The sequence below is a fragment of the Pyrenophora tritici-repentis genome, chromosome 1 (genome assembly GCF_003171515.1).
Source record: "Pyrenophora tritici-repentis strain M4 chromosome 1, whole genome shotgun sequence".
In the NCBI taxonomy this organism is placed as follows: Eukaryota; Fungi; Ascomycota; class Dothideomycetes; order Pleosporales; family Pleosporaceae; genus Pyrenophora; species Pyrenophora tritici-repentis.
Window position 1 is genome coordinate 5,803,796 of NC_089390.1, and position 14,994 is coordinate 5,818,789.

At 51.3% G+C, this 14,994-nt stretch overlaps 5 protein-coding genes across 5 annotated transcripts; 4 read left to right on the plus strand and 1 right to left on the minus strand.

The window, feature by feature from the left end:
- Positions 1 to 378: 378 nt before the first annotated feature.
- On the minus strand, positions 379 to 1,393 carry PtrM4_022850 (Pil1 domain containing protein; the record flags this gene model as incomplete). The annotated part of the gene is made up of 3 exons (XM_066103544.1): positions 379 to 852; positions 899 to 1,024; positions 1,073 to 1,393. The coding sequence occupies 3 exons, from the start codon at positions 1,391 to 1,393 to the stop codon at positions 379 to 381; spliced, it is 921 nt and encodes a 306-aa protein (XP_065965746.1).
- A 4,590-nt stretch (positions 1,394 to 5,983) lies between these two features.
- PtrM4_022860 (uncharacterized protein) lies at positions 5,984 to 6,283 on the plus strand (the record flags this gene model as incomplete). The annotated part of the gene is made up of 1 exon (XM_066103545.1): positions 5,984 to 6,283. The coding sequence occupies one exon, from the start codon at positions 5,984 to 5,986 to the stop codon at positions 6,281 to 6,283; it is 300 nt and encodes a 99-aa protein (XP_065965747.1).
- Positions 6,284 to 8,030: 1,747 nt separating this feature from the next.
- Positions 8,031 to 9,295, plus strand: PtrM4_022870 (uncharacterized protein; the record flags this gene model as incomplete). The annotated part of the gene is made up of 4 exons (XM_001932073.2): positions 8,031 to 8,298; positions 8,352 to 8,565; positions 8,619 to 8,656; positions 8,709 to 9,295. 4 exons carry the CDS (start codon positions 8,031 to 8,033, stop codon positions 9,293 to 9,295), a joined length of 1,107 nt encoding a protein of 368 aa, XP_001932108.2.
- Positions 9,296 to 9,340: 45 nt separating this feature from the next.
- PtrM4_022880 (uncharacterized protein) lies at positions 9,341 to 10,441 on the plus strand (the record flags this gene model as incomplete). The annotated part of the gene is made up of 1 exon (XM_066103546.1): positions 9,341 to 10,441. One exon carries the CDS (start codon positions 9,341 to 9,343, stop codon positions 10,439 to 10,441), a length of 1,101 nt encoding a protein of 366 aa, XP_065965748.1.
- A 917-nt stretch (positions 10,442 to 11,358) lies between these two features.
- PtrM4_022890 (ERM multi-domain protein) lies at positions 11,359 to 13,367 on the plus strand (the record flags this gene model as incomplete). The annotated part of the gene is made up of 2 exons (XM_001932074.1): positions 11,359 to 12,019; positions 12,082 to 13,367. The coding sequence occupies 2 exons, from the start codon at positions 11,359 to 11,361 to the stop codon at positions 13,365 to 13,367; spliced, it is 1,947 nt and encodes a 648-aa protein (XP_001932109.1).
- Between the last annotated feature and the right edge of the window lie 1,627 nt (positions 13,368 to 14,994).

Consider the following 14,994-nt stretch of genomic DNA (forward strand, 5'->3'; position numbering starts at 1 on the left):
GGTAGTAGAATTGGCCGTAGTGGTGGGCTTTCAGCGTGAATTTAGGTGAGGTTAAGAGCTCCATGTGTCTTCTTTGGGGAAACGGCACATTCCGCGCTAAAAGGTCCCCGCCAACGCACAGACGAACATCGTAGTGGGACGCGATACATACCTGCATTCCGTTTACATCTAGAGAACTCAAGGCAGCCGTCTAATCCACCAATTTTATTCGCTGAGATGTCGCTGAACCATGGATAGGCATCACTGAAAGCATTCGAGCATACGTATCAATGAGGAAATATCATTAGTTCAGGTATACATATGCACACCATCCATTTACGCATCAAATCAATTACTACACGCCGTCATTGACGCTCAAGGCACCACCGTAAGAGACCACTAGGCAACGTTGGCGACCTCTTGTCGGGGGATCTCATGCTGTCTCTCCACTCTGTCCGCTTCTTCCAAGGGGTTCGCAGATGACGCCGCCTTCTCAAGCTCTACACCTACCGGGCTCTCGCTTCTTACTGTATTTCCGTAGGCACTAGAATCCGGAAGTGAGCTTCCAACTCCAGTTGTGGCTGCCGGTACTGGGGCTCCAGGCATCGCGCCCACTCCAAGGTTTCCTGCATTGGAATGAATAGGCTCCACTTCCAATCGATAGTGGCGAAGATCATCTTCGGCGTCAGTAAGGACTTGACGCGCCATCTCTACCTCGGCGAATGGCGGATGCACGTCACCGGGTACAATTGGCGTGTCGTCGACGAGGTTCAAGAGCCGACGGGCATGCTTAGCAAGGATTATCTGCTTCTCTGCACGCTCGATGGTGGCTGCGAAGTGGTGGTCATAGGCCTCTTTGAACTTCTGGCGGGTCTAGTAGGGTCAGCAAGTGGTATTGATCAATACAGAGCCAACATACAATGTTGCTCAGCTGCGCTTCAGCAACAAGGCTCTGGGCCTCTGCGCGAACGAGCTCCTGCTCAAGCTGTACTATTTTAGTACTCTGTGGTTCCTTGTACTTAAGTTTCGCAATCTCATCAGAAACCTATGCCGTGGTTAGAAATCGGTCACTGACGGCGATGCTATAGTGTACCTTGGTCTTATGGTCTCGGCTTGGCTGCACCGAACTCTCTGTGTTGCGGATCTGCTTCAAGATACCTCGATATTCCTCCAGAGATTGCGCATAGAGATCCTCTTGTTCGGCAATCTCTGCGAGTAGCACTCCAAGCTTGTCTGAGACGTCCGAAATCGTCTCGTCCTCGGTTGCCTCGCCCCACTCAGACAGCTGCTGAGCAATACCGAGCCGTTCGCGTGCGGCAGCCTCGTAGGCACCGATGGCATGGTTCTCCGACTTGATAATCTTGAACAGCTTCTTCGAGAGCTCCGGTTGTTGCGTGCCTCGGAGAGAGGCCATGGTGAAGCGGTGCTTGGGTACGGATTTTTCCGTACTACCACTGCCCTTCTTCGAGCGGACTGAAAGCGATCGATTCCTACGGACATTGGTATTAGCGACCACCTTCAAGGTGTGCAAAGACTCCTGAGCCAATCATGAAAGGGGGGAAACATGACTACTCCGAGACCATGTCTGAGCGCCCGAGCCTGGCTTACATTCTGAGAGCGGTCTGACAATGAAGCGTGTATTGAGTCGTGTATAGTAATCTCCTGATTGACATGTCAGTACGTATTAGGCGGGAAAAGGCGCGAGCGCAAGCGCGCGCATCGCACATGCGCTCCGTAAAACAATTGCAGAATAGATTTGGAGGGGTACCTCTTTGGAAACAATTTCAGGTATGTTATCTGAGACGTAGATATTCAGCGTTTTGGAAGATAGTCTTTGATGAGGCGGGGGTCTGTCAGCCTGAGAATGTCGCGCAAGTTACGGTGATGTCATAGCCTGGCCCGGAAGCTGCGCATCGCGAATGGCAGCCACACACAGCCAGTCAAACCTTCACCATCTGCCGACTCATCCGCTTCTCGATAATTATCACTTCATCTTAAGATCACCTATTTTGTTCTTTGCTGTATCGACTCGTATGCTGTCATCGCCCACGACGCCACCAGTTGCACGGAAAGGATGTTGCCCCCTGTAGACAGCGCGCTGGTCGAGTATTCGGAAGATGGTTTACATGGAGTAGTCCTAATATTTGGTGGGCGCATCATTCAATAGGTCAATATGGAAAGAATCGAATTTTCGCAATATAGCTGTCCGATGTCCTTGAGCCAATGAAGAGGATATTATATGGCAAGCCTTGCTTGCCATTGACGGAAGTTAGAGTCGAGAGGATAATCCACTATTCCTGTACTCTCGAGATTTCCATAGGGAAGCACTTGCTATTGTCAATTTTCAATGCTAGTGTACATCAGTAATCTCTGTAGCCAACATTCACTGCTCACAATCCTATCCGAGTGAAGGGTTTCAAATCACCTGCGATCTTCTGTGAGAATAGCAATAATGGAAAAGTTTCGTTAGCTCAAGCTCGGGGCCGTCCTGCAAGCATCATTGCATACAAGTACTGAGTGCGTCAGCTTATAATGTGAACTACCTTGCGAGACTTTGCTGCCCACTCCCCTGGGCCGTTATCTGGCCTAGTTGACTATCAAAGCCGCTTCTCTCGTGTATACAGCCAGAGCACTCTAGCAAAACCTCATTGTAGCCAGTAGGCTGTTGTATAAAGGTCGCTCTTGCCAATGTTACGTCCACTGACTTGTGCCTGGCTGGCAGGTTCCCCACTGACCACCTTGCTGCTTTGTTGGACTGCTTCCCTCTCATTTACGCCCATTCGGACATCTTCCAATCCATGTCCGTTCTTAGCATCCGCTGTCAATGTTCACCTCGGCGATGATGCCCCCCCAATGATCGAACACATATGACACGGTCGATATCAGCGAGGCAACAAACCATATCATCTTCCTACTCAACAAAACCAGGTTCAGTTCCATGGTAGAGTAGAGTTTTAGGTCTCTCGAATATCCCTAGATGATAACCTCTATGCAATTTTCATTTGCCAACGCTATCTAGTAAGCAGAACCACTTTCGCAACGAGCGATCGCACCCACCGAACAACCGATCGAGCTCACATTGCCAGATCGCAACGCCAGATCGCAACGCGGTCAGTCTGAATAGCGATAATAACGAAAGTGGCATTTCCGCCGTCTCCTTATCTTCGCCACTACAACTGAGTGCTCGGTCCTCACCCAACTCGTACGAATACTAGAAGGTTCACGGAAAGACTTAATTTCATTCGCCAATGACGTGGATGAAAAATCCAACGCACGCTCCGACAATGGTAGCTATGACGGTAGCAAGAACGAAGATAACTTTGACGAAGACAACGCGAGCGGTGGAAGTTTACAGACATGAGCAACATGGATGATAGTAACAAGATTCATAACACGGTAGGCATCAGCTTCGTCGAGATTTCTGACATTGAGGACGATGGTCTGGCTATCAAGACCTCTTCAACTACATGGCCTCTAAACACATGATCACGTTGCATGCTACACATACCATGCCGCATTTGTCACCAAATCGTCCGAATAATCGTCACTTTCATGCAAAGATGCAGCAGTATCGCCTTTTTACCTCACCGAATTCCCATAAAAGTGGAATACACTAGCTATTGGAGCACAGTAAACACGCAGTGGTGGTGCTAGGCGCATACGCCCAATCAACGTGTCATTATTGCATAGGAGAGCCGTTCAAATCAAGCCATTAGCGTCTCTATTTATTTGGAGTTTAACAACACCAATGAAATCGCACTCATAGCATTTTTTATCCAACGCCCAGAATCGTTCGTTCGTTGGTAGAGTCTTGATGACAATTGGTCTACCAGATCACCGAGCAGCAAGGTCCTACGTGTCGCAAGTTCACTTGAATACGAGGCTGGAGGAATAAGCACTTCAGAGAGTAGTCCCCCTACAACTCTCGTTTACCAATGTTAGTTTAGTTACAATGCTACTTCTCACCTCCTATATGCCTAAGTAGTCACTAAAGCTTATATAGTACTAGGTGCTAAGATACTACATTTCCTACGACCATATGTTCTTAGTGTGCCTCCCTTTGCTATTTGTATCTTCGGAGCCGTCGTCTAGAGGTATAGTCCTTGCGATATGACAAGCCATTATCAACCTAACAGAGTTGTGACAGCAGCAGTAGCAACATCACGCACTTGATGCTAGTCCACAGGAATTCTTGTGTTTGTCAAGAAGAAGAAAGACCTGCAGCTCCTAGGGCTTTTGGTATCTATAGGCACTCACACTGGAGGTCACGATACACACCCCGCTATCCGTAGCTGCTGGATTACTACTGTTACTGAGTCTATTCCAGCCCGAACTGATCTCAACTTGAGCATGCAGGCTGTCCTTTGTTTCTGGGGGGACGACCGCTAAACCAGACGACGTTGAACGGTATAGCGTTGGCGTCTTCCACGACCTCGGTTAACTACATGTCGCTCCTGCAGATAACTAACTATAGCCGGCAGGAATTGCCGAAACCTGCACCTGGCCCATCTATGGTCGTAGCGACGACCACCGAGAAAGTTAAGCAAGGCCAGATTGATGGTAGCGCATTCGGTTGCGGCGGAGCTCCGGATCCCGCAATTCTGCACTCTATTCTTGTCGGCGATAATGCTATTTACGACATGTATCCGTCATGTTGTAATGAGTTCTATATACGGAGTATGCCATAGAGAGACTCCAATCAACCCAATAGCTATGATCCCTGCTTTGAACCCCCTTAATGAATCGAATACCTGCAGACTTGGTGATGGTGAATGACTGCTCTAAGTTTGTAGTTTGCGAGCTAAACTGTTCAGGATGGAGGTATGTGGGTGCGAACTGAACGCAACTGCAGCCAACCCGGAATCATCGCATTGGTAGTTTTATTACAGAAAATGCTTGATCTGCAGAACTTGTGTAAGCTGACAATGCCCAGATGGTTCGCCGTAAGCTTTGGCGTCGCTGGGCAACGGGGGTTGTACCTTCTCTCTTCGGTGACATGCTAAACCCAGTCGCACCTCTCACTTCTCGCCCGACAAGAGTCTTCATCAGCTTTTACTAAAATCTTTGGTCCGTCTGTAAAAGTCGGGAACGCACTGTTCGTACCCTTGAGATTAGTAGGACACATCTTAAACGTCTTCACCGCCAGCCGCCACCTTCCGTAGCACTTACCGGTAGACATAATGCTGACACGAGTGGTGAAGAAGCGGTAGCGAGGCAGAATGCGGACATCCGTTATATGAGAGAGAGAGTAGGTTGCCCCTAAAGTATCGCGTGCTATTGTTAAATGACGCGTGAACAAGGATACCACGCCCATCTCTCAAATCTCAGAGTCGGGATTCGTCAACCACGTCGCTCAACCTATGTAGTGCCGTGTTGGGTGAAGTTGGTATAAGCAATCTGGTGGGTACCCAGTCCTAATGCAAATTTGTCTCGGCTTCTGTGAGCGGGGTTTTGGAAGGGATAACAAATGTGGCCGGACAATCATTTCTTTGGGCCCGTATACGTATGGGGTGCAGGTGCGGTGGCCCCAAACGCGGGGAGTCTCTGTGCCGATCCGACATGTTGCGCAACCCCGTATTAAAATTCAGCGCGCGTCTCGCGTCAGATTACTCGGGATTCCTCAGCGCTTGAGCGTAATACTGATGTTAGCTGCAATGACGCCAGCTTTTGGCATAGATGCGTAGGCGTGTGGCGCAAGCTGCTACCAGCGGACGTTGTGTGCGAGAACTTTAACAAAGTATGTTACTCATGGGATTTCTATTTTCGGTCCGACTTAATGGGAGAAGATTTCCTTCTTGAAGCGGCGATTAAACTGAATCTAACGTAGGTTGGGATCTACTAGCGCAGGCTTACGGAGAAACGTACCTGAGAAAGCAAAAGCAAAAGGGAAGGTGAAGCTAGCGAGACGGCGGGGTCCCGAGGTCCTTAGCGTCATGTTAGTGAGGTGCGCTGTAGGTCACGGTGTGATACGTATCCATGGACGGCACTATTTCGCATACTTTACATGAAGGTAGCAGCTTTGCTTTTCCTGTTGCTCACTATACCTGCTCTCCTACCCGCTTTCCAGTCATTTGGTCAGTCAAAATGCCCGGATCACGGTGCTTATGCCTCCGCACTTTCTGCAGAGCTGGTTCAATATGGCGCAAGAGCGCAACGGCTTGTCAACCTCTGTGGCGCAGTTACGGCTCCGACCCCTCTGGCCCCTTGGCGGTATCACGAAGGCCGTTGCATTCAGGTGTGGTGTGGTTCAGCGGTCGTTCGGTCAGCGGCCCAACCGGACCCCTCACAGCATGGACTACCCTAGACCTGGCGCATACCGAGAGTTATGCTCGACTATATGCACTCACGACAATGCGAAGTCTACGCCCGAGCCATGTATAGACGTAGCAGTTGCAGTTCTTGGTTCGCATTCAGGTACAGATGTGGCACAGTAAAAACGTTTGGTATATACACCATTCAAGCTATTATTGCATATCAGATATGCTATTTCGATACTGTCCACAATGCCTTGGCTTCATTGGAAGGATCCGGGTCGGTTGGGGATGGCTATACTCAATTTGTACACCTGCAGAATGCAGCGCACACCTGGGCAGCTTGGCAGCTCCTTGTAACTTGGTCACATCCGCGGACCATTCTATTTTCTACTCTCATCGTTTTCCATGAGCAAAGAGCAAAAAAGGGAATCAATTTCGAATTACCCGTGGCTCAATAAGAAACCTGCGATTAACTTAACCATGATGACATCGGGCGGTGGGTCGCACCGCCGGCTTAGGTAGCTACTTAAGTACCTATCCACAAGGTGATTTTGATTGGCCGCCCTATACAGTAAGCCCCGAGTAAAAGGGACATTTGGCTTTGCTGTCAAAGCAAGCAAACGTCAGCGCACCAGCATAGTTCCACCTTCAATAACACTTAACATGACTCAGTATCATTGTGAAACTAGATGGTGAGTCTCAAAGAGAGAGGACATGGCAAAGCAAACAGCTAACCTTGAACATTGGCAGTGAAGTACGGAATGCAGTAATAAATGTGCGACTAGTCAACTACTGTTGGTAATCAGGGCAGTCCTGGATGCAAGCACAAATTTCCGGCTTGGCATGAGTCCATTCACGGGTTACAACGCAGGCATCATAGCCAGCCAGGCCAATCCAGTATGTCAGCAATGATGCGAGAACCTCGTGATTCTGGCCCATGGGGTTTAGAAATCTTGCCGAGACGGGCCGAGATATCTGTGCTCAACGGCGGCTGGCTGCTGCGGCATCTGGGGACGCCCTTTATCACGCAGTGATCGGCCGGTCCCTTGCGACCTTTGGATGACGCTAAAATCATCACCTCTTGACCTCGAGGCTTGGCAATCGGGGTGAGCCGCCACTTCCAACCTGTTGTCCGTTGTTGGCTCCGACTAGGATCAACATCCACCCCAAATGAACAGTCTAGCCGTGTTTCTTTCCCTCAGCAGAGTCTGATGATGATGCTGATATACGGCTGACATTTTATTCGCTGATTTTGGCTTGAAACTCAGATACCGCATATTCGGATAGCTCACGGACCTAATGCATCTTTCCGAACTTTGCGCGCCGACATGCAGCAACGACATGCTGAAGGACGCCCCTGAATGATGTTCGAGTCTCGTCTATCTTGAGAAGAATGAACTTTGAATGTGTCGGCCGTCTGATTGGGGAAACGCACACGCGTTCACGTCCCACGCACGCTGCTGCTCCACCTCAACGCCTTGGCCACATGTCGGTCGCTAATCGTGGGGCACCTATTATACGCCTGTCTCTGATAGACTATCTGCGAATGGTCAATCTCGGTCGGACCCATTTCCAGAAACCTTTCGATCATGACCGACTGGTCGAAATGGGTGTCTTGCTATTTGCTAGACCACAGCGGTCGAATACTCGCCCCCAGGCTACACCCCTGTCCAAAGGATGGACCCCTAGTACCACGATAATCCGTCACTGTTTAGCGTTCGGAAAGATATAAGTCGACCGCTTTGCCTCTGCTTTTTGAGTACCACCCGCACACCTCACCTCCAGTCATTCCTCAAGATGGTTCGCGCTCACCTCTTGACCGCGGTTGCTGCTTTCTGCCATGTGGCTAATGCAGGATGTCCCTATATGGATGACAAGGCTCCTGTCCGCCGAGATGGTGCCTCATCCGGCGCTCAGTCCACCGACGAATTCATGAAGCAGTATGAAATCGACGACAAGGACGCGTACCTTACCAGTCCCGTCGGATCAGCTTTCTCGGATCAAGAGTCTTTGTCAGCCGGCGAGCGTGGCCCTACGTTGTTGGAGGATTTCATCTTCAGGCAGAGTACGTCCTTTTCACCCTCACGTGGTCTCACTAGCGCTAATTGTCATTTCCAGAAATCACTCACTTTGACCACGAGCGTGTTCCCGAGCGTGCAGTCCATGCTCGCGGAGCTGGAGCTCATGGAGAGTTTGAGAGTTTTGGTGACTGGTCGAATATCACTTCCGCCTCGTTCCTCAATGGTGCGGGCAAGAAAACGCCCACGTTCCTTCGATTTTCCACCGTGGCAGGCTCCAGAGGCTCTATAGACACGGCCAGAGATATCCACGGGTAAATAAACCTTGCTCTAATGCTATGCTTTCTATAAACTAACTGCTCGATAGGTTTGCTTTACGCTTTTACACGGACGAAGGAAACTTTGGTGAGTTTAGTGGTGGTCACGTGACTTGCGATTTCACAACTAACACGACCAGACATCGTCGGAAACAACGTTCCTGTGTTCTTTATTCAGGATGCCATTAAGTTCCCTGATCTTATCCATGCCGTCAAGCCCAAGCCCGATCGCGAAATCCCCCAGGCAGCCACTGGCCACGACTCCGCTTGGGACTTCTTCAGCCAGCAACCAAGCACCATGCACGCACTGCTCTGGGCTATGTCCGGACACGGCACCCCTCGTAGCTATCGTCATCTTGATGGATGGGGGGTGCATAGCTTCCGCTTTGTGACAGACGCTGGTGCAACCAAACTGGTCAAGTTTAGGTTTCGCTCGCTTCAAGGAAAGGGCAGTCTGCTTTGGGAAGAGGCACAGATGGCGGCCCAAAACGCCGATTTTCATCGCCAGGATCTCTTCGACAGCATCGAGAAGGGCCAGTACCCCGAGTGGATCTTTGAGGCGCAAATCATGGAAGAAGCCGACCAGCTCAAGTACGGATTCGATATGCTTGACCCAACAAAGATTGTCCCGGAAGACATTGTTCCTTTCACGCCTCTCGGCAAGCTTACGCTGAACCGCAACCCCCGCAATTACTTTAGTGAAACAGAACAGGCAAGCCTTCTCTAACCCTGCCCTCACTAGCGTACATTTCACTAACTACTGGCGTAGATCATGTTCCAACCAGCTCATTTGGTTCGTGGTATCGATTTCACTGATGACCCTTTGCTCCAAGGTCGCATCTTTTCCTACTTGGACACACAGCTCAACCGTCACGGAGGCCCGAATTTCGAGCAACTTCCTATTAACCAGCCTCGAGTCCCTGTTCACACCAACGACCGCGATGGCGCTGGCCAGATGTTCATTCCCTTGAACACCGCTGCCTACAGCCCCAACACCTTGAATGATGGCTTTCCCAAGCAAGCAAACCAGACCACCGGAAGAGGATTCTTTACCGCTCCTAACCGCTCTGTTGGCGGGAAGCTCGTGCGAGCAGTTTCGTCGACCTTCGCAGATGTTTGGTCTCAGCCTCGCCTCTTCTTCAACTCTCTTTCGGCTATTGAACAACAATTTGTTGTCAACGCTATTCGATTTGAAATTGCGCAGCTCAAGAGCACCGTCGTCAAGACCAATGTCCTTATCCAGCTCAACCGTATCAGCCATGAGCTAGCGGAAAGAGTAGCGGTCGCCGTCGGCATGACTGCGCCAGCTGCTGACCCTACGTACTACCACAACAACAAGACCATCGGTGTTCGCCCAGGCGGTGCTCCCCTCCTCAAGCTCGATGGCCTCTCGGTCGGTTACCTCACCTCGGCGTCTGCGGTGGACAAGGCCGCGGATCTGAAGAAGGCCTTTGGAGACGTCAAGGTTGGTCTGACTGTCGTCGCCGAGCACCTCGGTGAGGGCATTGACCAAACCTACTCGGCTACAAACGCAGTACAATTCGATGCTATCATCGTGGACGCACGTGCCCAAGACCTCTTCGCACCTACAGGCAGCCTTGCCAACTCGGGCAACGCCACTACCAAGGCCCGTTCAACTTTGTACCCGCCAGGAAGACCCCTTGATGTCTTCCAAACCGGATACAAGTTCGGTAAGCCTGTTTCCGTACTGGGATCTAGCAAGACCACCTTCGAGGCTGCAGGCATCCAGGCAGACACCCCTGGTGTCTATGCCTTCGATGCGGCTAGCGATGCTTCGGCAGTTGTCAAGAAGATCTCTGAAGGACTGTTGACCTTCAAGTTCCTTGACCGATACCCTCTCGATTCTCAGTAGGCGCAGCGCAAGCTCTCATAGATTGGTGTTGTAATTAGATATATAGTTATAATTGATTGGTATCGCTTCACGTATACAGCCCAGTGAAACTGAAACATGTACCGTGTTGTCACTCTTGCTACAAGTATACAAGTATGTCTGACGGTACTATAAAGCCAACAGTCATGCGTCGTATACGTCAGGTCTCATTCATTTCCACATAACTGCCATGTTCATGTTGGCCGCTAGCCAGCTTCACACTCAGCGCGTACGCACGCCCGCGCACGCTCGCACAGAAACGCCAAGATGTCCATGACAACATCCAGAGGTCCTTGTTGGAGGCATGTTAAATTTGATGACGGATGTGGTTGTTGTGACCCTCGTGGCTCAATCTCACGCTTCTCACGTGGTAGGTGTCACGGATTAGACACATGGCCGTGCTCCATCGCTCATGGCAACCCCGCGTCGCCACGCTTCACGAACGACAGCAGTTTTTGGGGCCGAGCTCGCTGCACGGCTCGCTGCAAGTCATAGGGGCAGTTGTCTGTACTACAGGTCATAGGCACGTTTCACGTAGTCGATAGAGGCCATAGTTGGTTTCCCGGCCTACGGCAAGCTACAGCAGATGTGGCTTGGCAATGCAGGGCAGGGGCAGGGTATTGGGAGATTAACTGCTACTCAACGGCGCAACCCCATTTACGCTGCTACACACTGCTCCAAGTTTTTACATACTCAACTGCCTGTCTCACTCATAGACGTTACAAATTTCCGAATACATTGCAATCTGCTGTCAAACGTCAGTCAGCCGCACAGCCACAGAGATCATCACATTACCGCTGATCGCTCTATAATTGGACAGTTGGTGTAAGCAGCGACGTGGACAACACCGACTCTTTGGGACTCGTTTCCTCGCCCTACAGAGACCTGAAAACACAATCATGTCGACCGCAACAGCAAATAAGCCACCTGCGGGTACACCTCGTCGCGAAGTCAACGCCCGAACTGCTGCAGCTTCCCCAGCAGCTTCGAGCCGCACACCTGCCCGCTCCTCGACGCCGACCTCATCAGGAGCCACAGGCGTGGCACGAACACGCTCAGTTCGCGGCGGTACTAATGGCGCACCAGTGTCAGCGCGCGCGGCTGTCAAGAAGCCCGCCACCGCCTCCAACCTGAGTAACGCATCACCGGCTGATGCTGTCGATGAAGACGCCCGAGAAGAACAATCTGCACTGCTTCAAGAACTCAAGGAACGACTGCAAAAGGCAGAAGCCGCAGCTGAGGAGCGCCAGAAGCAGGTCGAGGTTCTGAATGCTCGGCTAGACGACGCGCTGACCGAACAAGCCAAATTAGAGGAACGTGCACACGAGGAGGAAGAGAAGGTCGAGGCCTTGGAGAACGAAAAGAAGGAGCTAACACGCCAACACCGCGAGCTCGAAGGCATTTACGAAGCCGAGCGCGCGCAAGCCATGAAGGAAAAGGAAGAGATCCAGTCACGCGAGGAGGATATGCAGGGCACCATTCAGCGGCTCAAGGAAACAATGGCCTCGAAGCACATGCCCAACGGCGAGCCTGAAGACGAACATCAGTTGAAGCGATCATGTAAGTTGACGTACCGCATGTGGCGGCCATGTTTTGACCCAGATGTACTGACCCAGTCACAGCAAGCTTTCGCAACAACCCCTCCCGCAGCAACTCGTCGCAGAACCTCGAGAATGTTGCCTCGTTCGCACCACCCAATTCCGTGCAGCGCAGCAATTCACGCAACAACTCCAAGCTTATCCACCAAAAGGACAAGATCATCGAAGACCTGCGCCTAGAGCTTGCTGAATACCAGGTCAAGGTACTAGAAGTCGAGAATGCGGGTGGCGGGCGCATGCGCGAGCTAGAGAAGCAGCTACTCGAGACACGTATGACCAATGCGCGACTGATGGAGGACAACGAGAGCTTCCAGCTTTTGTTGGGCGAGAAGACGCTCAACGGCGACTTGAGCCGTGGCGAATTTCTGCGCGACACTGCTAATGCCGAAGACCGTTTACCATCTCGTAACGGCCCGTCCACGAGCCTTGCTGACGAGCTTCAGTCCGCCGAGGAGGGCGACGCTGAAGTCGTGCGCAAGCTCGAGGCTGAACTGAACAGCATGAAGGCTCAGAACCAAGCCCTCACCCTCTACATCAACAAGATCATCGGCCGTCTGCTCACACATCAGGGCTTTGAATCCGTGCTTGGCAACGACATCGAGAGCGAGCATGGTGCTCCCGATAAGAACAAAGAGTTGCCACCACCTCCCCAGGACAGCGAGCAGCCACAGGGTTTCCTGCAGCGCGCCAAGTCCGTCGCCATGGGTGGGAATCGCAAGCCGCGTCCTCTCAGCGCCATGGGCCCACCACCCATGGCAAGCCCACCGCAGCCGAGCGCTCACGAAGATCCTTCGACTGCGCCAAGCATCCCTCTTACCCGCTCAACTTCCGGGCGTCACCCTAGCGGTAACCATCACCGTCGCTCCACCTCCGAGGTGCCCAACGCTGCAAGCGTTGTCAACAACATGTACCGTCCTTCCCCGACAGGTACTCCCAACCCGGCCTCCTCCCCGGGTCTCGTTTCGCCACGCAACTCCTTCTTTGGCCTTCCCGTCAACAGCGCCAATGGGCCCACCAACCCTGTGTCAAGAGTACCTTCTGGCGCAGGTCCCATCCCAGAGGACAAGGAGGTTGACGCTAGGACTGAGTCTTCGTCTGCTAGCCACGTTGACACACCCAGCCCGCCTCGCCAGCTGACCCGTAGCGATACCAGCACCGGTGTCATGACCGGCAAGGGCATGCGCCCATTGCGCCTAGTGCAGAACGAGGAAGAAGCCATGAAGGCTCGCAAGGCAGCCAACCGCGGCAGCTGGTTCGGCGGTCTCTTCGGCCAGGCACCGCCGTCCGCTCAGCAGGAAAACACACAGTAGACACTGTCGCTGTATTCTTCCTGTTTCATGATACACAACACAACGCAGCACCCCCCATAATTACATGTAAGTATTCTTCTTTACAGACTTGTTTGGCGGCAGCCTACACATTACTCTGTAGTATTGTAACTGTGTTTGGTCCGCCTACTACCCCCCTTTTTGGATACGACGGGTGTTTGATACGACTTAATGTGGCAAGAAAGAAAACTCTGTCAAGACATGATGCGTGGAATGGATGGTGAGAATATATATATCTATAGTTTTACTCTGGGTATCATACTTGTAGGGGAGGGGAGGAAAGAGAGGATGTGAAGAGGATGTGAAAGTGGAGGGGAATTTATTCTTTGATGAACGACAAGACAAGATGAATGGAATGGTTATTATGGTATATGTTACTTTACTCGCTCACTCGCTCAATCCCCTGGCTGGCATGTACACACGACTTTCTCTTTATACCCCGTCTGCTGTCTTGGGTTCTGTAGGGTAGGGTGTTTAATGGTATTCTTTATTCTTAACTTATTCTTGTCTGGTCTGTGAATGATGCTGAGGTATGTCATGTGGTCCAAAGTCGTACTCTCGGTAACACCGCATCAAAGATAGAGAGTTGTGTCTCAACAGTGCTATGTGGAAGACAGTTGCGAAGTGATAGCTATCGCTATACATCTCCAAACTTTCCTTTCCATCGTTCCTGATACATCCAACATGACAGTAGGCTATGAGACTGCCTCCCCTCACTGCACCTCCTTCCCCTTCCTTCTCACTCCCATTTCTGTCCTCATCCCTCCCCTCTACGCCTCCACACCCCTCGGTCCAACACTCAAACTGCCGCGCCGCCCTTCCTGACACAGCACACACGCGACACTGCTACAAGCCGTCCTCTTTTCCATGCGGTGAGGACACTGGCTTGGACCCATACCATGTATTTCGGCGTGACTGCAGCGCGTATACCGGATGTGCATGATGTGGTCGCAGGTGTCTTTTGCTCCTTTTGAAGAAGGAGAGAAGGAGAGACAGGTTGTTTGGATCATGTAGCACATGTTGGCGTCTGTGGAGGTTGTTGGAGATGGTGGTGGATGTGTTGTTAAAGTGTTGTAGGCGATGTTCGCTGTCCTGGAGTAGCACTTGGGTGTGCTTTAGGTGGATGTGGCTGAGGTAGCTATGTCGATGATGTGGTATAGTGATTGTGAGAAGGGCGGTTATACACGAGCAGTGGGGATTGCTCTTATACCAATGGGGTTTGTAGGGTGTGATTGTTAGTCGTGTGAGTGACGTGATGTCTCTCTCACTTTCGAGTGTGTCAAACATTGTATTGTCTCGGGGTGAGGTGAGAATTGTGAGTAGCTTGTCTTGGGGCTGTTGCCTTGTTTTCAGGGTCTGAGACATGAGCACTGAGCAAACACATTTTATTGGACCAGACATGGTCGTTGCACTTCTTGTGAGGTTGCTTTGACGCTTGGGAGGGGAGGTGGGCCGGACACCAGAAAGGAACTGCGAGAGCAAAAACACTTGCCTTCACAAGTACACTCTAGTTGAACAGGCGGACTTGCGCTAGGCTAAGTTTTGAGACAAAGAGACGGTTTCATAATATCACCAATTCACTTTCATGGCTGGTGCTATGTTCAATTTT